The sequence below is a fragment of the Aquarana catesbeiana genome, linkage group LG04 (assembly GCF_042186555.1).
Source record: "Aquarana catesbeiana isolate 2022-GZ linkage group LG04, ASM4218655v1, whole genome shotgun sequence".
NCBI lineage: Eukaryota > Metazoa > Chordata > Amphibia > Anura > Ranidae > Aquarana > Aquarana catesbeiana.
The window spans coordinates 131,312,961-131,339,351 of NC_133327.1; the positions used below are offsets into that span (position 1 = coordinate 131,312,961).

General features: G+C 42.9%; 1 protein-coding gene across 1 annotated transcript in view; it reads right to left on the bottom strand.

Annotated features, from left to right (window-relative positions):
- The window catches only part of RASA2 (RAS p21 protein activator 2), a 214,701-nt gene that overhangs the window by 81,092 nt on the left and 107,218 nt on the right, over window positions 1–26,391 (bottom strand). The window contains exons 8-13 of the mRNA XM_073625641.1: window positions 26,236–26,312; window positions 8,241–8,342; window positions 6,403–6,559; window positions 3,375–3,523; window positions 3,159–3,273; window positions 2,648–2,722 (exon numbers count right to left, since the gene is read on the bottom strand). Coding sequence (XP_073481742.1) covers window positions 2,648–2,722; window positions 3,159–3,273; window positions 3,375–3,523; window positions 6,403–6,559; window positions 8,241–8,342; window positions 26,236–26,312 — 675 coding nt within the window. The remainder of the gene's footprint in view (window positions 1–2,647; window positions 2,723–3,158; window positions 3,274–3,374; window positions 3,524–6,402; window positions 6,560–8,240; window positions 8,343–26,235; window positions 26,313–26,391) is intronic.

Below are 26,391 nucleotides of genomic sequence, written 5' to 3' on the forward strand. Positions count from 1 at the left end.
ACAGGCCTGTCTAAAGTTTGCCAATAAACATTTAAATGATTCAGAGAAAGATTGGGAGAAGGTGCTGTGGTCAGATGAGACCAAAATTGAGCTCTTTGGCATTAACTCAACTCAACATGTTTGCAGGACGAAAAATGCCGATTATGACCCTAAGAACACCTTCTCTACAGTCAAGCACGGAGGTGGAAACATTATGCTTTGGGGCTGTTCCTCTGCTAAATGTACAGGCCGACTTTGCCACATTGAGGGGCCAATGGACTGGGCCATGTATTGTAAAATCTTGGAAGAGTACCTTCTTCCCCCAGCCAGAACACTGAAGATGGGTCATGGGATCTTCCAGCATGACAATGATCAAAACATACCACCAAGCCACCAAGTAGTGGCTAAAGAAGAAGCACAGTAAGGTCATGGACTGGCCTAGCCAGTCTGCACACCTTAATCCTATAGAAAATTTATGAAGGGAAAAACTTCATGTTACCAAGTGACATCCAAGAAACCTTAAGGACTTAGAGAAGATCTGTAAAGAAGAGTGGACCAAAATCCCTCCTGAGATGTGTGCAAACCCGGTAACTACAAGAAACGTCTTATCTGTGTTTGCCATCGAGGGTTTCTCCCCCAAGTACTAAGTCATGTTTTGCTTGGGGATCAAATACTTATTTTACTCAATGAACTGCAACTCAATTTAGAACATTTGTATTATGTGTTTTTTCTGGATTTTTGGTTGATATTCTGGCTCTATCATGTAAAATACACCTAATAAAAATTGTAGACCCTTTTCTATGTAAGTGGGTAAACTTACAAAATCTGCAGGGTATCAAATAATTTTCTCCACTGTAACAGAAATAATTGGATCATAAAAGAGATGAAGTTAAAACGTGTTTTTTTTTTTTTTTAAATGACAAATACAAATCTTAATTACAATTTACAAATGCACTTTCAATTGTTATTTCAATGCCCAAACCAGCTAGCTAAAATTCCGTTTATAGGCATAACACAGTATTTATACGCTTGGAACTGGAATTCTACCAGGGCATAATTAAAATATTTCATGGCTCTACGGTTGAGAAAATGGTTGTCCAATATGGTTAAAGAGGGCTTGATTTAAAAGGGCTGTATGTTGTACATAGTGAGGATCAGGTGGAAATTAACAGAATCATCACTTGTAGGCTACAAGTTTTTTTTGGTCTGCAAAAAAAATTTGAGAAAAAACAAAAAAACAAAAAACAAAAAACAAAAACTTGCCCATCTCATACAGCATCACATTGGGGAATATAAGGAGACAATTCCACAGAGTTCCCCACAAGCCCAGGAGGCTGAGCAGTGTGCAAAACGAAATCTGCATTTTCTCCCAAATGATCCCAGACAGTTTGGCTCAACAGGACAGATTTGACATTCTGGGATTAAAAATTGTATATACATTTATATTATACAGTACTTTTTTTTTTTTTTTTAACATGAACATATAATTTTGAACAAACTGATAAACAAGGGGTCTAAAACTCTGTCAATTAACACGAGGTGAGGGTAGTTGGGTTGTGAGTTTTTTTAAACTTCTCTGTTGTCAATTGTATACACCTTGGTGACGTGCAGCACTGCAAAGGTGTAAATGGGCCTTTTGGGCTCCTTCAATGAGGTTGCTTCTTGAAGCAATGATATAAACAATAAATACAATTTACTGCGCTGAATACAGGGAATGAGCTGTTAAACTAAGCTGCATTTAGGTAGAAGTATTAGAAAACTAATAAATCCAACAGCTCTCTGTAAATCATAGCTAGAGAACCTGTATTTTAGAATATGTTGTCATTTACAAGCATTTGCTGAAATTAAAAAGATTTATTAAAATAGCCTGTTCCTTTTGATGTTTGTCTTCTACTTTGTACTGTATTTTATAAGCAACCTACATACTGCCCTCTACTGGCTAGCACTGTAGTTTCACTGGGGATAGTTTAAAAGTTCCAATAAATATTAATCTGAATATGGTTATAAATGAGTTGAATACAAAAATTAAAGAGTAGTGTCACACAGTTAAAACAAACAAAAAACCTACACACTTATAAGCCCTGAAAGTGAAGAGTAAAGAGTGGGAGCAAGTACCTGCTGAAAAAAAAAAAAAAAAAAAAGTACTTGCTACCCAAAAAAAAAATAAAAAATCAAAATGCGGAAAAGGGAAAGGGTGAGAGGGGGAGGATGCCGTTATGTCTAACATGTGAGTGAAGGTTTGCTTTGAGAGTTATTGGTAAAAATCCAATGGTTTCACAAGATGATCACAACAAATAATATCTGCAAATCTTACGTTAACAGGTGATGCTCAGAGTTCATTAGGATAAGTTCTCAATGCCATGAAGAGGCAATTTGATACAAGTATTTGTAAAACACAAACACATGACAACCTGAATAAGGAGTTTGATTTGTCCTCTCTGGAATTGTTACTACTCTGTTAGATTGCGAGTGGTATCCAAGTTTCTAGAAAGGATAACTACTAACTTTGAAGGGGGGCTCGGCCTGAAAAAGTACCCATTTGCATCAGCTATTTCAGAAGACCCTCGCTGGTAGAGCCTCAAAGGTGGGGGAGTATGATAAATATGCATTATCCCACCAGCATATTCTATGTTGGATGCCAAGAACATTCTTTAAACAGAAGACGCACCTTGTGGTTTTCGACGTTGTCCCCTTCTCTTAGGCGATTAGGGTCTATCTCACAGGGCTTCGGGGAATCGCATATCTAAAATATGAAGTCCAGGGTGAGCATTCTCTTTGTTAAAAGTAACAGATCAAGCTGAATCAGAATATTACATTTAGATCAAAATGATTGCGTATATAGTTAAATGTATTTCATGTCCTATGCAGGTGTAGCAATGGAGCTTCATAAAAGGATGATAAACACATAGATAACTATTTAAAAAAAATTCCCATCCTAAGGGATGTGTTGGAATCACCATCACATGTGCTTGTGATGTACAGGTTTATTTGTTCAGCCTGTCACTCCTGCAGCACCCTACATGACAAAGTTGGAAATAAAATGATACAGCTAAAATTACCATTTAGGTCTGCACTGTAAAACTGCAATAAAAATGACATTATTCAGAGATGATATATACTTTGTTTATTTCTAAATCAAGATGATTAAAAACGAGTATCCTTATAACATTACCCGTTACCTCATCTAGAACACTCTTCAGAGTCACCTTCAGATAATGATTACCAACTATCTTCATTGTCTCATCCATGCAGCGAGTAGCCAGGGAGTTTCCTCGAAAAATAGTATTAGCTTCTCTATAAAAGAAAAAAAAAAAAAAAAGAAAGCATTTGTGCATTGAACATCTTGGAGTGAAAAACCCAAACTATTTTTACATGTATTTTGCATAGGTACATACTGTGTGTCGTTCAGGTCCAGCTGTGCTATGGATGCCACAAATGGTACTAGTTTTTGGTGGTGGAGAAGGAGCCGGACCAGTGGAAGGACAGCATCATTTTTATCTCTACATACTTCTCCCAGGATAAAGGCAGCTGAGGCAGTGATTGGCTGGAATAGAAAAATATACACAAGTGTTAGGGAAAGGCATCTCCGGCTTCTTGCCAACTTGCATTTTAAGCTATATATCCACTCACTTACTTGTGTCAAACTTGACCCTGTTGTGGAAATTTTTAAAAATGTATGTTGTCTGATGTCCCCCAGTGTCAGTTTTGCTGCATTGTGAGCCTATTCGCACTAACAGACGTCGGTGGAAGACTGTTGGCTGCGGAAACATTCCCGATGACATGGCAGATCTGTTTGCTCTTTTAGGGATGTTCGCTTATGCCTCACCAAGAGACTGGCCACCTCATGGCGACTACATTAAACGCTCTAACAAACAGATCTGTGTACATGGGAACAATAGCATAACCATACTAAATTATAACTCACTGAGCCATAGTAGGGTATGGCGCGCGTCAACCGTAGCGGTAGGAATACAAGTGTCTGGTTGACTGATTCTGAAACCACCACCTTCCTTTTGTTATTCACATTTTACAGTATAAAGGCAGCAGCTCCTACTAAGCAGGATTTTGCCAAGCTCAACATGATATCAGCGTCTGTGTGACTTGGAGATATGAAAGTGCGCATTCCTGGCTTTATACAAGAGAGCTATGACTGTGCTTTTCAGCACAACGGAATTATTTGCTTATAGGAGAAGCTTATAAATAATCCACAACAACCTTAACATCAATTTGTGCAACTATGGTTGAGATTTTGGATTTGATAATTTGAAGGCTCATTCACATGGACGTATACAAGCATAAGATATGCCCAACTTGAAAAACAAAAACGTTGCATTTTCCTGCAGCTGGGGAGAAGCAAGTGGGGTGTATAGCCTGTCATAGAGGTGAACAGCTGTATGCCCCTGTACGCGTGTCTGCTAGGAAGCATGCTACGTTTTTTTCAGCCAGGTACTACCCAAATGAAAGAAAAGCAGGATACCGAAACAACTAAGGCCGGCCATAGCCGATTCAGAGTCCCCCTTCATATCAAATGTCCCCATCAGAGTTCCTCCTTCACATCAGATGTCCCCCATCAGAGTTCCCCTTCATATCAGATGCACCCCCCCCCCCCCCCCCCCCGTACTCACAGCAAGTAGCCTGTCATCCACCTTCAGACCGGCCGGGATGAGTCAGAGAAACCGGAAGTGAAGGCACAGAACCCGCCAATCACTAACCACAGCAGGGAACAATACTATAGAGCAGGGATATGCAATTAGCGGACCTCCAGCTGTTGCAGAACTACAAGCCCCATGAGGCATAAGAAGACTCTGACAGCCACAAGCATGACACCCAGAGGCAGAGGCATGATGGGACTTGTAGTTTTGCATCAGCTGGAGGTCCGCTAATTGCATATCCCTGCTATAGAGGGAGTGTTCAGGTCGCAGAGCTCAGCGCCCCGAGGACTTTCTAAAGGGAGCCAATAGAGCTTCTTGTTTGCAATCACGTGATTGCAAACACGTCATGCTTCCCATAGCAGTTGTGTGTCCGGGGCCCTGCACACACTTAAAGGGCCATTATTTTTTTATTTTATTTTTTATGCTTTTGTTTTTTTGGCTAATTTGTTGTTGGGCAGAGTATTAAAAAAAAAAAACAAAAAAACAAAAAAACAAAAAAACAAAAAAAAAAAAAACAAAAAAAAAAAAAAACACAAATTGCTTCAAAAAAATCGCAGTAAAAACCGCACTACATGCTTTTCTGCAGCTTCTCCATTAAAGTCTATTTTACCAAAAATGCACCGTTTTGCATTTTAAAAAGTGCCCGACCCTTTCCAAAAACACAGCAACTGAAAAAAGCATAGATGTGAACGTGTCCCATATGAAACCATGATAAATGGGCTGTAGTGAGTTTCTGCAAAAAGCAGTAAAAAACGCATAGGTGTGAACCAGGCCTTAAAGTAGAACTATAGGCAAAACTTTTTGTTTCATTTTGAAAAGGACTAAGGAAGGTTTATAACCCTTGCAGAGTTTATTTTTCATCTGTGTCCAATTGGGGAGATTTACCTTCACTTCCTTTCCTATAATCAAACCATCCACTGGTCTTTACTGAGAATGCTTGAGGGACGTCACTGGTTGCTATAGTGTTTGCCGATGTATTTGAAATAAAAACTTCAATATTTCAGCATTGTTATGTTAAATATCAGCCCGGGTCAGACATGGAACTATCAACAGTAGTCATTAGAGCTATAAAACTTTACCACAAACTGTACTGAATGCGTTATCCTGACAGTCAGCAGACAGGCCATATACTTACTTAAAGCGGAGCTCCACCCAGATGGGGAATTTCTGCTTTAAGGTCTCCTACCCGGGTCCTGTTTGTGAAATTGAACTCCCCGCCCCAAGTCTTCGGGACACATGACAGGTCCCAGAAGACCGCGGGACCAATCACAGAATACAGTGCCGCTCACGCATGGGCAGTAGGTACCCAGCTGTAAAGCTGCAAGCTGTTACAGCCAGGTGCCCATAGTAAAGATGCCAGCGCCACCGAGGGAGGACACAGGGAGAAAACTGCTGGGGTGAGCACATCGCTGGATCATGGGACAGGTGAGTGGCTGTTAATTTAAAGTCAGCAGCTACAGCTTTTGTAGCTGCTGACTTAATTATGGAGCTGTGCTTTAATATGAGGTCTATTTTAATAAACTGATAAAAGGAAGTGGTACAAACTAGGACTTATGAGTTTTTAATAAAAGTTGAATATCTGGAATATGAAGCAAATGGTGAACTTTAAGCTTATTTCTTTTATCAAACAATTTGAAAGATTGTATTTAAAAACTCTAGCAGTTGCCAGAGCTCTGTACGATTTGCGCTTCAGGGGAGAATTGTCATTTTATTTTGGTGTAAAAGTTCGCTTTTAATATCCAAGGTCCTGATGACTCGTGTTATTAAGTACCTGAACATCTGGTGATTTCACCAGCAGACTTCTTAGAGGTGAATAGAACTCTGAAGACAGCACATAGTCTTCTGTATAGGAGATACTCAGCCTCAGGGAGCCCAGATCATCATACTTTGAGGATTTACTTCCATTGTCTTTTGGCTGGAGAAGATACCTAAAAACAAACATAATCCATGAGTGTCATGTCTAACATCTGCAAGGTAACAATTACAAAATGGCAAGAGGAATAAGGTGTAGCAATACTTTTGCTGCAATTGCTGATGAGTTCATTTTTGGAAGAGATTACTGTCCATACCTGCACACATACACAGCAGCTGCAAACAACTAATGTAAACATAGATGTTTCATACCACTGACGTTCGAAGTTTCAGAAATATTTATCCTGCCTATAAAATGGATTCCTTTACCAGACATGTGAGCAATGCTGCTTTCTGTGCATTTGCTCTATCCCAGTTGGTGAAGCAGAGCAAGAGGTTAGGTTATATAGAATATACAGACACTAGCCCCTAGTAAAACGAAACAAAAACCTTCACACTTTAAATCACCCCCCCTCCACCCCCACAAACACAGTGGGAACAGAAAATGCACCGTCATCAGTGGTAAGTGAGCACAAACAATGCTGAAGGCTTGGTAGTCAATGGGAGTGAAAAAATGCCCTAGGATTGGTGAGCAGTGGGGGCAAAAAAATGGCATAGCGCCTGTGGATATTGGAAGGAAAAATGCCTCATCATTGGTGTCAGTGGAAGGAATAGTGCCCCCATTGTTGATTGCCACAGTTTGGGGACCACTGTACTGAAGTGACAGGGTCAGCAGGGCAGCTAAACAGTAGCATTTTCTGAATAAAAAAATCAGAATTAGTAGCCATCACATTTTTTTTTTAAATGACAAGCTGGTGTTAGCATTAACATATTAAAAGGCTGTAATACCCGATTTGGCCAGCAGGTGGTGAAGAATTTAAACATTTTAAGTACATCATTCAGGGCCGCAGCTACAGGGCCAATTCTGAAAAAGCTAGTTGCCTGGCTGTTTCTGGCTTTAGTGCTTCACAAACTTGGAACATACATACAGCACAAGTGTCCAAGAATCCAGATTCTTTATCTCCATTTGTTTTATACTGTGGTCCAGAAAGCATTGGAAGGCAAAGAATCAAGCCAATAGGTGGGCTACTAGCATTTTCAAAAGGATAGGTCAGAAATGGCAAGTCTTATTAGTTCCCTCATGACATAATTCTTTAGGAGGGCTTACATGTCTGAAGGTTCTCATTTATCCATGCCTGGTATACGGAGCAGTCTACTGGACTTGTTCTGAAGGTGTTTCTCAACGCCTAGCAGCTTCTTCAGTTCTAATGGCTGTCAGGAATATACCCTGGCATTTATATCCACCTGGGTAACTACGCCACTTTTATCTAATCACCATGGAATGGGTTTAGGCAAATGTTAATAGTCAAATAACATAATGGGGAGGTGTGAAATTCTCCTAATGCACCCTATTCTAATAACCTGAAGGTGTGAGTGGTTGTCAAAACGCTGATGTGGAGCTGTTCAATAGCATAATATGTGAGTAACAGATGATGCCGAAGGCTCCCAAAACCGAGTATAAGCAGAGCACATGCAGTAACAGTCACATGGAGTATATATAGGAGTTACCCATGTGGCTAAACATGTTTGGGTATGATCCTAAAATTCATTAAAACTCAAAAGGTTGGATAAACAGCAAATCATCTTCAACATTACAGGACAAGCACAATTGAACGTGACTACGAAGGTGAAGGTGCTATAAAAGGCATACAGATACAGTAGGGACATCAGTGTCCGGTCAAAAGAAGGAATACATACCATGCCCTGTGGGTTGAATCATTCCTTAAAACACTCACTGATGTTCTGACCTCTCCAAGAAAAACATCTTGGGCAAGATTTCCATTGTTCCACAGATCCACTCTGCAAAAGTGAACATTATGTGACATTTATGTCCATTTGCATCTTATTACAGCTTCCCGTTAATAGGATCTGCAATAAACTAATACATACAAAAATAGCTTCAAAACAAGGACCAAACATGCCTCTATTTGATAATAAAACCTTATTGGAGTTAGGCAGAAAAGCATTGTAGCATATTAGGCCAGATAAGCAGGGCCACACAGAGGCTGGTTCATTACGAAATGAGGTAGTGGTGCATCTCAAACAGGGCCCTGGAATCAAATGTTACTGGGAAATGCGGACCTATTCAGGTGCCCAGAACTGTCATAGATACTGCTATAACAAGGGTCCCAACCGAAGAACTCCACTCAGGGTAAAGCCACCAGTGAACTTAAATATCAGATGCTGCTTTCCTCTTTATTGATTTTTGGAAAGTGTCAATTGCCAGTAATTACTTCAGACAAGGCCTACTATGTGCATATTGTTGCTAATAAAAATCCTAATTCTGTGCAATGGTTAGTTGGTACCCGTAGCAGAAATATGGCGATTTGCTATAAGCAACAGGCATTTAAAGAAATTATTACTTTTTCTTCTAAATAGTGCTTCCAAAAACAAAAAAAAGGATGAGGGGAGGGGGTAGCGCATTATGTATTTTCTAACTGCCTGAAGTTTTCTTTTAATGGCCGACCACCAATGGCTTACAAATAGGTCTAACAGAAGAAAACACAAATATCAAGGCAAACTTATTTAGCAAGTATGATAAAATGTTCAATAACTGATATAGAACTAGGAGTAATGGTTAACCTTTGAGTGGCTTACCCAAAGGTTTAAATGTTCTTAGGCCCCATTCACACATACACAAAGCGTACAAAGGAATGCAATTTTCGTGCATGGAGAGTCACTGATGTTTGCATACAGCTACAGCCTGTACAAATCAATGACAGGCTGACAGAGGCCGCAGCTGTAAGCATGTAACCAAATATCCAAGCACTTACATCCGTACGGGGATAGAAGCGTGAATCTGGACAGAGACAGTCTGCATCCACAGCCACTCATCTGTTTCTGTGTGAATGTAACCGCTTGGATGTGCAGCTGCATGCACACAGCTGCAATGCCCGTCATCCTGTTATTGACTTGTACAGGCTACTGGCCAGGGCTGTATGCAAACACCTAGATCTCCCAGGTGCAGAAATACGCTCCATCATGATGTACAGCTCTCTACAGCTGTGAAAATTAGACCTTTGGGTGTATTGGGATTTCCAGGCCCACCACACTTGCACCAAATGCAATATACTTTTCTTGGCTTTATGCCTGTAGTGGTCACCAAATATATAAAAAAAAAAAAAAAAAAAAAAAAGCTATCTACCCAAAACAAAAGAACGCCAGTGCTTTTGGTGGATTAAGGCCAAGTCCAACTTTAAAACCATGTTACATCCACATTTAGGGTGCAACATGTTGCCAAGCGGAAGACCCACCCCCGCATCCCCCAAATGTCCCTCCCTGTGGCAGGGTGTGGGAGTTCTTCTCCCCTGCAACACCTTGCAGAGTTGAGATTGGCAGTTGTGTGGGGCTCTTCCATGTCATTAATTTGCAGAGATCTGTAAATGAATGAACTAAAAGTCTTGCATGCCACCACGGGGCAGGTGAACTTGTAGTTCTAAACGAAATACAAGTACAGTGATTACTGCACTGTTAGACCATTGACACGTTTTCTAACTTTCCAACTGAAAGCAATACCTCATCATAGACAGAACTGAAGGCGGACCCTGCACATTATACCCACAATCCACTGGTCACAATTGCAATGTTTTGCAGGCTCATTTACAAAAATAAAAAAATTCTGCAATAAATATGCGCATTTATTTATAGTTTTAAAGGCCAAGGCCATCTTTTGCAAAATAAATAAATAAATAAATAAAATACTTTTAGACAAACATTTGGGGGGGGGGGGGGGATTGCAGTTAAAGTGACCATATGATCCATTTAAAAGGTATATATATAATAAAATATTCAACAATACTAAGCATTACTAATGTTTAGTGAGTTTTTACTAAAAAAAAGAAAAAAAAAAATCAAACATACAGTGGTGACATTACAACTCCACTAAAATTGATGATAAAATTGGAGCGTAAAAATGTTAAACAAGTTGGGGGAACCCCCCAATTAGCGATTTAATGACATAACTTTCAGCTGTTACTGATCGGTACCTTACCGATAAGGAAGCAAGAGACTTAATGTCAGGAATGTTCTTGGTGTAAATTAGCATGCACAATAAAGCTTGCATGTGACAGGCACCCACGCATACCTCAGAACAAGAGATTGCTCAATAGATGTGATGTGACTGCCAAGCTTCCATGATCACATTACAAAGCAGTTTTAAAGATACACAACCAAAATGCCAATTATGCTCAAGTCAAAACAGACTTATCAGTTACGTGTCAAAGCACAAGACACTACACACAAAGCACACACACCCCTAAATACTAGTCTCAAAAACTATGCCAAGTAAAAAAAAAACATGCAGTTAACCTGCTTATACTCATTAGGTAAATAGCAATCTTGGGGGGGGGGGGGGGGGGGTTCCCTTTGCTGCTACAGGGATCACACACACACACACACACACACACACCATAAATAAAATCACCTCTATAGCAGTAAAGGAAAAGACACACATTAAAACTGCAGACACATGCTGCTGTCACTGCTTACCCTCCAGCGCTGGTCTGCAATAACAGCATATACACCATAAAAAGGACAAAAAGAATGACGCATAAGGATCATGCATAATTATGATGCTGAAAAGGATTGGGCACAAGAAATACAATATGACAGATCCCTGTCCAGTGTAAGCAAACGTGTTACTAAATCATTTGGTAAAGTGCAATCATTATCCAAGCCACAGATTTCTGCAGATAAAAAGAAGCAGCAATGGCAAGGCCCTTGGTTTGGATGGTGAGAGGCAATTATCCATATACCGCTTGGCCCATGTATGGCAACCAATGCAATTAAAGGATTGCTATGGTCACAGCAAGCACTTTTAGCATTGTAATAACAATACAAATAGTTCATTTTGACAATCCAATATAAAGTTACTTGAAAAATATCCTTTCATGTTGAGTACTGCCTGTCTGCTAGCTATCTCTTTCCACAACTTCCTGTATTCCCTGTTAACTTTCAACTTCTAAGAACTACATATCCCATGGTACCTTGCTGCCTGCAAGCAGCGATTTCTGTACTGACTCCACCTCCTGAAACCCCTCTCATAACCTCTGTAGCTCGAATGCAGTTAGAGACCCTGACATGTCCCTAAACACAAAGAGGTATTATACTCGCCTCACAGGAAGCCTGTGTCTCCTACCTTCCCTTCATTCCAGTGCTGCTGCCCCCTGGTAGTGTCGGGTGCCTGTGTACACAACTCAGAAGTTACATAGGGGTTGAAAGATGGAAGCACAGCTTGAAGAAGGGACCACGGGCATCGGACACTCCCTAAAGTGTTTAATTCCAAAGTCGTGGCAATAGGCTGCAGTGCTGGAATGGAGGGATAGTAAGAGACACTGGCACCTGGAGAGAAGAGTGCACCTCTTCTATTGCAGGGGCTTGCCGTTTGGATGTGTTTAGGGATATGACAAGGTCTCCTTGAAAAATACAGCTTGGTCAAATCCCTGCACCCAGGCTATGACCAAAAAGTGAAGGAGCAGCAGCAGACAAATAAGCTCATCTCTGTCACTTCAGAGTCAGCATTTATCTTGTTCGCACATGTGCACCACAGAAAAGCCCAAATTGCAAATGGTGCTGCCAATCTCTATCCCACAGTGAATGCTGCTGTACAAAGCTCTAAAAATTAAGTCAAATCCAGGTACTTTTACTAGCTGTATGTAATGTAACTGCATTAGAGTGTACCTTTAGAGTTGAGATATAATAGATTAAAAAACATAGAAGAGATAAAAAAAAAAAAAAAAAAAAAAAAAAAAAAAAAGGAGAAGCTTGTGGTGGCTAAACAATTAGAAGTTCTAAGGGAAAAAACTGTGCCTTGTAAAAGCATATTCCTTTAGAAATTCACATTTGACTACCATTTAATAATTTGTTATTTACTGAGAAGTGCTCATATCGGAAGCACAGAAATTATATTTCAGACAGCAAAATTTAGTTAATGTACAGTAATCCTGGTCAAAAACAAACAAAATGACTTTTTTGTTAACTTCAGCTTTAATAAAGCTTAAGGCTTCACGTACACAGGACGTTTTTACAACCTCTCCTGAACGATTTAACTTGACAGATAGCGACGAACGTTTAAAACGTGCGTTTTGCCGCATTTAGCTTTTAGAAGCATAAAAAAACAAAAAAACAAAAAAGGGTATTTTTTTTTCAAAATAGCCAAAAATGAAAAATGCCTGTAAGAGCAAAGCCTCTAAACTCAACTGCCTAGAAACAACTGTAAACGGCCCTGTATACATGTACGGATAAGATAACAGAGGAGAGTTCAGAAGCAGTTACAAAAATGCCCAACTGCTCCTAAGGCTTAATGTACTGGGGACGTTTTTACAACCTCTCCTGAACGATTTCACTTGACAGATAGTAACCCACGTTTAAAATGCCTGTTTTGCTGCGTTTACAAAAAATATATGTATTTTTTCAAAATAGCCAAAAATGAAAAACACCTGTAAACGAAACGCGGCTAAACGCGAGTTACTGTTACTACGTTTAGAGTCTGAAACGTCGGCATCTGAACTCATTTTTTTGCCTTCAAAGAAAAGCCTATAAAAACGCAACTGCCTAAAAACAACATTAAACGAACCTGTGTAAATGTACACGTAAGATAACATTGGATGAGTTCAGGGGCAGTTGAAAAAAGCATCCAACTGCTGAACGTCTGTTTACCAGCAGCAGTGTACATTAGGCCTAAACGTTCATTTAGCAGCAGCAGTGTAGATGAGGTCTAAAATATCCAATAAAACTAAACTCCAGGTAGATATAAATCCTCAATTTCAAAAAAGTTGGGACCCTGTGTAAAATCTACATAAAAACAAAATGCAATGATTTGCCAACCTTATAAACCCATATCTTATTCACAACAGAAAATAGAAAACATATCAAATGTTTTAAACTGAGAAAATGTACCATTTTAAGAAAAAAAAAAAAAAAAATAGGGTCATTTTGAAATTGATGGCAGCAACACGTCTAAAAAAAAAAGTTGGGACAGGGCAACAAAAAGCTGGCAAGGTAAGTGGTACTAACAAGGAAGAGCTGGAAGAAAATTCTGCAACTAATTAGGTTAAAAATAGCATCTTCGAGAGTCAGTGTCTCAAGTAAAGATGGGCAGAGGTACCCCAATCTGTTAAAAGCTGCATCAAAAAATTGTTGAACAACTTCAGAATAATGCACAACGTAAAATTGCAAAGACTTTAAAAATATCATCATCTACGGTACATAATATTAAAAGATTCTGAGAATCTGGAGAAATCTGTGTGCAAGGGACAAGGCTTAAATGCAGTATTAGATGCCCGTGATCTTCGGGCCCTCAGACGGCACTGCGTTAAAAACAGTCACGAGTCTATAATGGACATCACTGCATGGGCTCAGGAATACTTTCAAAAATCACTGCACTGTCTGTGAACACAGTTGGCCATTCCACGAAAGTTAAAGCTCTATAAACTAAATTTAACATTTTTGTGGCAACCATGGGCTCCGTGTACTCCGAACCAAATAGAAGAGGGACCTTCCAGCTTGTTATCAGTGCTCAGTTTAAAGGTCTGATGTTGTGGGGGGTGTGTTAGTGCATTTAGAATAGGTAGTTTGCACACCTGGAAAGGCACCATCAATGCTGAAAGATATATCCAGGTTTAAAGAGCAGCATATGCTCCCATCCAGACATCTTTTTCAGGGAAGGCCTTACATATTCCAGCATGACAATGCTAAACCGCATACTGCATCTATGACAACAGCATGGCTTCTTAGTAGAAGAGTCCGGGTACTTAATTGGCTTTCTTGTAGTCCAGACCTTTCACCAATCGAAAAGATCTGTTGCATCTTGAAATGAAAAAAATTGATTTTTTTCTACTCACTGTAAAATCCCTTTCTCTGAGTTCATTGACTGACACAGCACATCTAATCTTGACCTTAGGGTTATATCACCACCTTTAGAAGTAGGACTAGGCAGAAATAACAAAACAAGCACAGCTACGCCCAGGGAAGTCCCCCCAGTCTGCTACAGGCAGCTCAGTTCCTAACATGCAGTACAAAAAAGAGGGGTGGGTGCTGTGTCCGTCAATGAACTCAGAAAGGGATTGTAGAAAAAAAAAATCCTGTTTTCTCTTTCGTTCATTGACGGACACAGCACTTCTAATCTTTACCTTACGGACATCCCAAAGCAGTGCCACAACGAGGGGTGGGAACATAAACCAAAATAAAATAACCTCCACCCAAACAGAGTCCCCCGTAAGGGGAGTCCAAACATCTCAGACGGCCACCTGCAAAACATGCATCTGAAGATGGGACAACATCCACCTTGTAAAATTTGGTGAAAGTGTGTACTGATGACCAGGTAGCCACCCTACATACTTGAGAAACGGAGGCTTGATGCCGGAAGGCCCAGGAAGCACTAACTGCCCTGGTAGAATGCGCCGTGACGGGAAAGGGGGGCACCCGCCCCTTAATGGCATACGCCTGGACAATAATCTGTCTGATCCATCGAGAAATAGTGGCCGATGAAACCACCAGGCCCTTCCCCGGACCATCTATATTTACAAACAGTGAATCCGTCTTACGAAAAGGAGCCGTAACCAACAGATACACACGGAGAGCCCAAACTACACCCAGAGAGTGCAAAGCGACCTCCTTGGGGTGCGACGGTCGAGGACACAAAGAAGGAAGCACAATGTCCTCATTCAGATGAAAGGCAGATACCACCTTAGGGAGAAACGAGGGATGCAGACGCAGCACCACCTTATCCTTGTGAAGAACCAAATAAGGAGGCTTGCACGACAAGGCCTTCAGCTCAGAAACTCGCTGAGCGGACGTAATAGCCACTAAAAAGACAACCTTCTGAGAGAGCGTGAGTAAAGGGATCTCCATATTGTCCTCGAACGGCAGTTTCTAAAGTACCAGGTTTAGGTACCAACGAGTGGGTGGCCAAAGGTCGCTGAAAAAAGGACAGCCAGAGCCGATATTTGCCCCTTGATAGTGCTCAAAGAAAGATTCTGATCAACCCCATGCTGCAGAAACACCAGGATACTAGACACCGAATAGGAACGCTGATGCCACCCCACAGACTTGCACAACGAGATGTAAACCTTCCAGGTGCGATGATAAATTTTCTGTGAAGTGGACTTGCGTGCCCTCAACATAGTGGGAATCACAGAAGCTGACAACCCCTGGTCTTTCAGCACCTGGCTTTCAATAGCCAAGAGGTCCTCCTCCATCGGTAGCCTCCATCGGTAGCCGCCAGGGAACGTCCGCCACCATCCGTACCATGGACGCCGAGGCCAATCTGGAGCAATCAGAATTACCAGAATTCCCTCGGCCTCTACCCTGCGTAGCAGACAAGGAAGGAGTTTGAGAGGAGGGAAAGCATAAATGAGCTGATAGTGCCCCCATGGCACCACCAGCGCGTCTGACGCCTCTGCCAAGGGATCTCTTGTTCTGGCCACAAATCCCTGCACCTTCCGATTGAGACAAGAGGCCAGAAGGTCCACATCCGGCATGCCCCACCGCAGGCAAAATGAGACGAAAAACTTCCGGATGCAGTGACGATTCCCCCTGATCCAGCAACTGATGGCTGAGGTAATCCGCTTGCCAGTTTTCTACGCCCGGAATGTAAATGGCTGACAAAGCTGGCACATGAAGTTCTGCCCACCGCAGAATGTGCCCTCCAGTGCCACTGCCAAGCTCCTTGGTGGTTGACGTAAGCCACCGCTGTGGCATTGTCCGACTGGATCCTGACCGGGCGACTGCGCAGCCACTGCGTCAAAATGGAGAGGCATAACCTGATTGCCCGCAACTCCAACGCATTGATCAATAGGCGGGATTCCTCTGGCGTCCAGCGGCCCTGGACGGACCAAAGCCCCAGAACCCCCAACCGGTCAGGCTGGCATCTGTCATGTGCACCGTCCAATGGAGAGGAAGAAAACTTCCCGGATCGTAGAACCGGGGACCGAAGCCACCAAAGGAGCAAGGTCCTGGCCAGATGGCCCAACCGGATCTGACAATCCAGAGAGGCCGGGGACTTGTCCCATTTGGACAAGATCTCCCTCTGCAAGCCCCGAGTGAAACGGCTCGAAGGTGGATACCATGAGTCCCAGAACCCGCATGCAAACACGCAGTGACAATCGCCTGCGGGACAGCAGCGACCGCACCGCGAAGCTAAGGGTCTGCAGTTTGATCGGTGGAAGAAAAATCTAAGCCCGTGCACAGTACAGAATCAATCCCAAGTACTCCAGGCGTTGGGTCAGAAGCAACATGGACTTCTGGAGATTCAACACCCAGCCAAACTCTTGTAAGGTCTGCATGGCAATTGCCACTTCGTCTCAGTTCTGAGGCTGACGCCACTCTCAGGAAGAAATCGTCCAGGTAACTCACGACCGCGATCCCACGCTGTCTCTGTCTCAGTAACACCAGAACTGGTGCCAGCACCTTGGTGAAGGCCCGTGGTGCTGACGCCAGCCCAAAGGGAAGTGCCACAAACTGATATTGCGCATCCCTGACTGCAAAACACAGGAACCGCTGGTGCCTGATGCAGATGGGGATATGCAAGTACGTGTCCTTGATGTCCAGAGAGGCCAGGAAATCCCCTTGATGAAGCGCGGCCACCACTGAACGAACGGACTCCATCCTGAAACGATCGAGGGCCTTGAGGTCCAGGATCAGACGAGCTCCCTCCTTCTTTGGTACCACGAATAGATTGGAGTAGAACCCCGAAAACCTTTCTGAATCTGGTACAGGAACTATTACCCCCCAAAGAAGCAAGTCCTGTACCGCCCCAAAAACAAGGCCTTCCGATGAGACGGGAGAAGATGAAGATTGGAGGGCAGAAACCTGTCTGGCGGACAGGAAAAAAATTATCTTGTAACCGGACAAAATTAGTTCGCAGACCAACTGGTCAGAAAGAAGAGAAGAGAAGTCCACTGGTCTGTAAACCACCGAAGTCGACCCCCCACCCGTAAGTCGGGCGGGGGTAAACCTTCATGCGGAAGAGGACTTGTCCGTGGGCTTGTGATGCCAAGGGCGCTTTTGCCCATCCGTGGGAGTCTTGATGGGCTGGGAAAGCTTGTCCACAGAAACGGGTGGACGAAAAAGATGCTTGTGAGGGGAAAAGGAGGGACCCTGCCTACGATGGGGCTCCTTGCCTTTTTTGGACTGTGGGAGAAAAGTAAAGTACTTTTCCCCCCCAGTAATGTCCTTAATAATGTCATCTAGAGAGGCTCCAAACAGCCTCCCACCCAGGAAAGGCAAATCCGCCAAAGCCTTCTTAGACATCTGGTCTACCGACCAGCAGTTGAGCCAAAGCAGCCAGCGAAGAAGCACGGCCGACACGGAAACCTTAGGAAGTAACAGGCCGTGTCCAGGGCTGCATCACAGACATACTTAAGTCCCTGCACTAACTGGTCTGTCAGTTCCATACAGACTGGGGACGCTTGCTCATTACCCAACTTGCAGTGTGACAGCTTAGCCCATTCAGTAAGTGTCTGCGACACCAGAGCCGTGGCTAGCACCGGACGAAGAGCCGACCCCGCCATAGAAAACATAGATCGCGCAACTGCCTCAGCCTTCCTGTCAGCAGGAGCTTTGAAAGAAGGGGACCCCTCCACAGGAATCATGGTCGCCTTATTTAACCTGGACACTGGAGGATCAACGACCGGAAGGGAAGCCCATTTCTTCAACAAACTCTCTTCAAAGGGGTAATGCACCGAAAAACGCCTCGGAACTGAAAAGGACCGCTGCGGTCACTCCCAATCCTTGTAAATAAACATATTAAAATAAGAAAGGTAAGGAAACACCTTAGCGGTGCGGACCAGTTTGTGCGACCCAAAAGGGACCGACACTTCTGCAGACGCCCCTACCGGATCCTCAATTTTCAAAGTATTGCGCACCGCCAGTGCTTTCTCATGCGACGCAACAGACGTAGAGGACTCATCCTCGCTGTCCGAAGGATCAGGGGCCGCATCATCCAAACCCTCCAGGCAGGGGCCGCCTGCCACGACGGAGCCCCAGCCCAGATCAAAGTCCTCCCTAGAAGAAGGAGGGGGAAGGGGATATTTCTTACCTGCCTTATGCCCGCACGCCACCTCAACCCGGGAGAGGAAGGATTCCAGGACTGCGTCCAGGGGCACCGCACACCCAGAGAGGCCAGCTGCCGTCACGGAGGTGTCAGGGGCACCTGCTTCAGATGCCATAGCGCCCTATACTCGACCGGACACTACCAGGGACCGAACGCCCACTAGGGAGAGAGAGAGAAAGGCAGACCACCCTCTTAGCTGCCAGCCCTGCTTCTGTAAATAGAGCCCGAGTGCCCCAAGACCACAGGAAAATAGCCACAGATTATGAAAATATGAGGAGGCATGAGGAGACAGATGCCAGCCACCACTCCCAGCACAACATACAGAGACCGTCTGGAGGGGACCCCCAAGCCAGGTAACCCAGCGGTGTAGCCGAGGGGCGGGGGAAATGGAGAGGGGAAGGGAAGAAAATACCCTCAAAACCAAGCACCCCAGGGAGTACCCAGCTGCTCCACCATGCCTGGACCGGGCCAGTGGAGCTCATGCTTACGTGTCCAGCAGGGATTGTGGGTCTCACTCCCCGAACAGATCCACTTCCCGCCTAGACGGAGTGGCTGTCGGCTGTGGCAACACTGTGACCCAGACATCAGGTGCCTGGTCATATGTGTCCCTGCAAGGTGTCTTAGCCCGCTGGCCACACCAGTGCAGAGTGGGGCTTGTCGCGGCCGACCCAGCGAAAATAAAATGAATCCAAACAGGACCACAGGTCCCAGCAGGGAGCCAGGTCCTTCTAGACTAGGCAGAAAAAAACTGAGCTGCCTGTAGCAGAGTGGGGGGTTACTACCAATAGGCACCGCCCTGGGCGGTGCTGTGCTTGTTTTGTCATTTCTGCCTAGTCCTACTCCTAAAGGTGGTGATATAACCCTAAGGTCAAGATTAGAAGTGCTGTGTCCGTCAATGAACAAAAAGAGATATGACAAAGAAGACCCAAGACTGTTGAGCAGTTAGAATCCTATATCAGGCAAAAGAAGAGAGACAATGTTACTCTCCCAAAACTGCAGCAACTGGTCTCCTCAGTTCCCAGATGTTTACAGAGTGTTAAAAGAAGAAGGGATGCTACACCGTGGTAAACATGGCCGTGCCCCAAAGATGTTTAGGGCATGTTTGAGATGTGTTGCTGCCAATTTAAAATTACCTTATTATTTTTTTTTTAAATGGTACATTTTCTTAGGGGTTGGGGCCTACAGTGTTCACCTTTTCATTTTTTTCTGAAAAGGTGAACACTTTAATTTTTTATTTTTATACTTGCACTGCTTTTTTTTTTATCCCCACGCTGCTCTAATGAATCGTGAATATTCAATTTTATAGCAGCTAACACTCTTGTAAAACCAGCAACAGAGCTCCAGTGTGCAGCTCTCAATATATAAAAATTGATCCTCACCTAACTATTTTATTATATATGCATAAACAAATAATTATTTTCAAATGTAAAGTAAACAGTGGGTGAAACCAATAGCACCCCTTTTACAGATTTTATCACACATATACAATCTCCATGAAGCGTGTCACTCTGTGACTGATATCTGGTAATAGTGAATTATAGACATACTTGGATGCAATTTTTTTTATAAAATTAGGGTTACTCTCTTTCTTTACATAATCTCCATGAGTCATATGATATGGTGTATAGCGGTGTTGAGAAGCTGATTTAACTGCTGTGGAGACATCCAGTGGAGGCTTTGGATTTTATGCCTTGTTTTACCTCTTTTGAACACAGAAATCCATCTGAATAGGTGAGGGGACACCTGAAGAACACTGTGGTGTTTTGGTGTGGCACACTGGGAGGTTTGTGAAGTAAGACTTGGATGAAGTTTTGTGACACATGTACCACCATTTGGGATTTTACAACAAATATTGCGGATTATCTTTCATGTGGACTTTGTGAATTTTTATGCGTCATCGTACAGGCTGTATTATTTAAGAATTTTCACTTTCAAGCGGAGTTCCGCTTAAGAAAATTAAAAAAAATAAAAGTCAGCAGCTAAAAAATACTGCAGCTGCTGACTTAATAAAATCGGACACTCACTTGTCCCAGGGTCCAGCGATGCGGGGGAATGAAACCACGCTCTTCTCCCCCTTCTCTCTGTGGCACTGGCATTGTCACCATGGGCGCCCGGCTGTGGCTTCACAGCTGGGCACGCACTGCACATGTGCGAGCCGCGTTGCACGCTGTGACTGGCCGGGAGAACATCTGGGACCTGCGACGTGTCTCAGATGATTGCCGAGGGGGGGGGGGGGGGGTCTGGTTGAATGAGAGAGGTGATCTTCCTTCCGGAGCCGCGGGTTCGCCAGGAGGAAGTGAGGCTGGAACCCTCTAAAACAGAAGTTTTCCGCCCCCAAGTCCCCGTCCCCCCCGAAAAAAAAAAAAAAAAGATATGCCAAACGTGGCATGTCAGGGGGTCACCTCCCCTTAAAGCGGAAGTTCCATTTTTGGGTAGAGAATTTTTTTTTTTTTTTAACCACTTGCCGCCCGCCATATAGCAAAATGACAGCTGCAAAGTGGTTTCAATACCCTGACTGGGTGTCACATGACGTCCTCAGAATATTAAGCCACTGCGCGCACCCGGGGGCGCGCATCTCGGCGATCATTGCGGTGTGTCAGTCTGACACCGCGCAACTCCGATCTAGGTAAAGATTTTCTGACGGAGACTCTTTACCACGTGATCAGCCGTGCCCAATCACGGCTGATCACAATGTAAATAGGAAGAGCCGGTGATCGGCTTTTCCTCACTCGCGTCTGACAGACGCAAGCAGTGGAGAGCCGATCGGCTGTTCTCCTGACAAGGGGGTCTGTGCTGATTGTTTATCAGCACAGCCCCCCCTGGATCCCACCCAGGACCACCAGGGAAGCTGCCAAGGACCACCAGGTATGCCCCCTAGACCCCCAGGGAACTACTAATCTGTGCCCAGGCAGCTGCCAATTAGTGCCCACTCACAATGCCTACCACTGCCAGTGCCACCAGAGATGCCTATCAGTGCCGCGTATCAATGCCATATATCAGTGCCCATCAGTGCTGTCTATCAGTGCCGCCTATCAGTGCCGCCTATCAGTGCCACCCATAAGAACCCATCTTTGCAGCCTTTCAGTGCCCATCAGGGTTGCCTATCAGTGCCCATCAGTGCCACCTATCAATGCCCATCAGTGATGCATATCAGTGCCACCCATCAGTGCCCATCGTCAGTTCCCATCAGTACCCGCTCATTGGTGCCGCCTTATCAGTGCCTGTCAGTGCCCATCAGTGAAAGAGAAAACTTACTTATTTACAAAATTTTTTTTAACAGAAACAAAAAGCAAAACTTTTATTTTTTTCAAAATTTTCGGTCCTTTTTTATTTGTTTAGCAAAAATTAAAAAACGCAGAGGTGATCAAATACCACCAAAAGAAAGCTCTATTTGTGGGAACAAAATGATAAAAATCTAGTTTGGGTACAGTGATGGATGACCGCGCAATTGTCATTCAAACTGCGACAGCACTGAAAGCTAAAAATTGGTCTTTGCAGGAAGGTGTGTAAGTGCCCTGTATTGAAGTGGTTAAAATATAATATATATACACACACATACACATATATATATATATATATATATATATATATATATATATATATATATATATATATATATATATATATATATATATATATACACATACACACACACATATACACACACACACACACACACATTATATACACACACACACAGATGTGCTCATGAGTTTACATACCCTGGCCTGGCAGAATTTATGATTTCTTGGCCATTTTTCTTTTCTTTCACTCATGGTTAGTGTTTGGCTGAAGCCATTTATTATCAATCAACTGTGTTTACTATTTTTAAATCACAATGACAACAGAAAACTACCCAAAATGACCCTGATCAAAAGTTTACATGCCCTCCCTGGCGATTTTGGTCTGATAACATGCACACAGGTTGACACAAAGGGGTTTGAATGGCTATTAAAAAGGTAACCATCCTCATCTATGATCAGTTTACTTGTAATGTGTGTGTGTGTAAAAGGTCAGTGAGTTTCTGGACTCCTGACAGACCCTTGCATCTTTCATCTAGTGCTGCACTGACATTTCTGAATGGATCTGCAGGGAAAGGTAGTTGAACCGTATAAAACAGGAAAGGGATATAAAAAGGTATCCAAGGAATTGAGAATGCCAATCAGCAGTGTTCAAACTCTAATCAAGAAATGGAAAATGAGGGATTCTGTTGAAAACAAACTACATTCAGGTAGACCAACTAAAATTTCAGCCACAACTGCCAGGAAAATTGTTTGGGATGCAAAGATAGACCAACAAATAACTTCAGGAGAAATACAGGACTCTCTGAAAACGTGGCGTGGCTATTTCAAGATGCACAATAAGGAGGCACTTGAAGAAAGATGGGCTGCATGGTCGAGTCGCCAGAAGAAAGCCATTACTATACAAATGCCACAAAGTATCCCGCTTATAATACGCCAAACAGCACAGACACAAGCCTCAAACCTTCTGGCACAAAGTCATTTGGAGTGATGAGACCAAAATTTTTTTGGCCACAACCATAAACGCTTCATTTGGAGAGGAGTCAGTCAATAAGGCCTATGATGAAAGGTACACCATTCCTGCTGTGAAACATGGAGGTGGATCGCTGATGTTTTGGGGATGTATGAGCTACAAAAGGCACATGAAATTTGGTCAAAATTGATGGCAAGATGAATGCAGTATGTTATCAAAAAATACTGGATGAACATTTGCATTCATCAGCCAGGAAGCTGCACATGAGACGTACGTATGTATTCCAACATGACAATGATCCAAAACACAAGGCCAAGTCAAACTGTCATTGGCTACAGCAGAATAAAGTGAAGGTTCTGGAGCGGCCATCTCAGTCTCCTGACCTCAATATCATTGAGCCACTCTGGGGAGATCTCAAAATGTGCAGTTCATGCAAGACAGCTCAAGAATTTACAGGAATTGGAGGCTTTTTGCCCAGAGGAATGGGCAGCTTTACCATCTGAAAAGATAAAGAGCCTCATCCACAAATACCACAAAAGACTTCAAGCTGTCATTGATGGCACTACACGGTATTAAGAACTGGGGTATGTAAACTTTTGATCAGGGTCATTTGGGTAGTTTCTATTGCCATTAGGATTTAAAAAGAGTAAAACACAGTTGACTGATAATAAACGGCTTCAGCAAAACACTAACCATGAGTAAAAGAAAAGTTTGTGTTATTCATATTCTCTGAAAAATGGTCAGAAATCATAAATTCTGCCATGTAAACTTATGAGCACAACTTTGTTTACACCTCTTGCATTTTTGTAAAAATTGTATTCTATCTTTCGTGTGACAACACTGAAGAAATGACACTTTGCTACAACGTAAAGTAGTGGGTGTACAGCTTGTATAACAGTGTAAATTTGCTGTCCCCTCAAAATAACTCAACATACAGCCATTATGTCTAAACTGCTGGCAACAAGAGTGAGTACAGCGTGAAGTGAAAAGGTACAATTGGGCCCAAAGTGTCAATATTTTGTGTGGCCACCATTAATTTTCCAGCATTGCCTTAACCCTCTTGGGCATGGAGTTCACCAGAGCTTCACAGGTTGCCACTGGAGTCCTCTTCCACTTCTCCATGACGACATCAAGGAGTTGGTGGATGTTAGAGACCTTGCGCACCTCCACCTTCCGTTTGAGGATGCCCCACAAATGCTCAAGAGAGGGTTTAGGTCTGGAGATATGCTTGGCCAGTCCATCACCTTTACCCATAGCTTCTTTAGCAAGGCAGTGGTCGTCTTGGAGGTGTGTTTGGGGTCGTTATGTTGGAATACTGCCCTGCGGCCCAGTCTCCGAAGGGAGGGGGATCATGATCTGCTTCAGTATCTCACAGTACGTTGCCATTCATGGTTCCCTCAATGAACTTTAGCTCCCCAGTGCCAGCAGCACTCATGCAGCCCCAGACCATGACACTTCCATGCTTGACTGTAGGCAAGACACACTTGTCTTTGAACTCCTGACCTGGTTGCCGCCACACACGCTTGACACCATCTGAACCAAATAAGTTTATCTTGGTCTCATCAAACCACAGGACATGATTCCAGTAATCCATGTTCTTAGTCTGCTTGTCTTCAGCAAACTGTTTGCGGGCTTTCTTGTGCATCATCTTTAGAAGAGGCTTCCTTCTGGGACGACAGCCATGCACACCAATTTGATGCAGTGTGCGGCATATGGTCTGAGCACTGACAGGCTGACCCCTTCAACCTCTGCAGCAATGCTGGCAGCACTCATACATCTATTTCCCAAAGACAATATCTGGATATTACGCTGAGCATGTGCACTCGACTTCTTTGGTCAACCATGGAGAGGCCTGTTCTGAGTGGAACCTGTTCTGTTAAACCACTGTATGGTCTTGGCCACCGTACTGCAGCTCAGTTTCAGGGTCTTGGCAATCTTCTTATAGCCTAGGCCGGTGATGGCGAACCTTGGCACCCCAGATGTTTTGGAACTACATTTCCCATGATGCTCCACTGTAGAGTGCATGAGCATCATGGGAAATGTAGTTCCAAAACATCTGGGGTGCCAAGGTTCGCCATCACTGGCCTAGGCCATCTTTATGTAGAGCAACAATTCTTTTTTTCAGATCCTCAAGAGAGTTCTTTGCCATGAGGTGCCATGTTGAACTTCCAGTGACCAGTATGAGAGAGAACGATAACACCAAATTTAACACACCTGCTTCCCATTCACACCTGAGACCTTGTAGCATTAACGAGTCACATGACACCAGACAGGGAAAATGGCTAATTGGGCCCAATGTGGACATTTTCACTTAGGGGTGTACTCACTTTTGTTGCCAGCGGTTTATACATTAATGGCTGTGTGTTGTGTTATTTTGGGGGGACAACAAATTTACACTGTCATACAAGCTGTACACTCACTACTTTACATTTGACAACACTGAGGAAATGTCACTTTGCTACAATGTAAAGATATAAAAGTATTTACAAAAATGTGAGGGGTGTACTCACTTTCGTAAAAATATTAATATATATATATATATATATATATATATATATATATATATATATATATATATATATATATATATATATATATATATATATATATATTTTTTTTTTTTTGTGTGTGTTATTGGTATCGCCCACTATTTACTTTACATTTGAAAGTAATGTTTGTTTACAAAATGAAATATTTGGTTAAGCGAGGATCACTTGTTATAAGGAATGCTGCACATTCATATTTTTAAGTGTAACTGCATGAATGGGACTTGCATCAGTATCTTGCATTTCCTGAGCAGCAGAGCTCAGACTGCAGGAGGAAAAAATACATAATGAGCCGAATGGTTGTGCTATATTGCAAAAAACATGTTGATATGAGGAAGGGCTAGGATAAGGTGCTGCTTTACTTAAGTGTCAGACAGACCTGGTCTGAGTATAAGAGGTATTTAAATGTCAGCGTTAGATAGACAGAAAAGACAAATTCTTTGGCAGGTAAAATACCTCCTATGTGTATTTCACCTGTTAAACTGAAGCTACAGATTTTTAAAAATGTTCTTTATTTTGAAATATAACCCTTTGGGTAACCTTTCCTAAACGCAGAGGTTAGAGGTTTTATAGTACAAAAATACTATTCTGAGCTACAAACCTCACTTCTAGTTTTTCTATATCTTCTTCCTCTACTTGAAATTGTGACTTCTTAGTGTAGCTACTTGATCTTGTCACCTGAAAAGAGACATTTATTAATACTTATTTTATTATAAAAATTAATATTTATTAATACGGTCAATAACACCATGTGGGG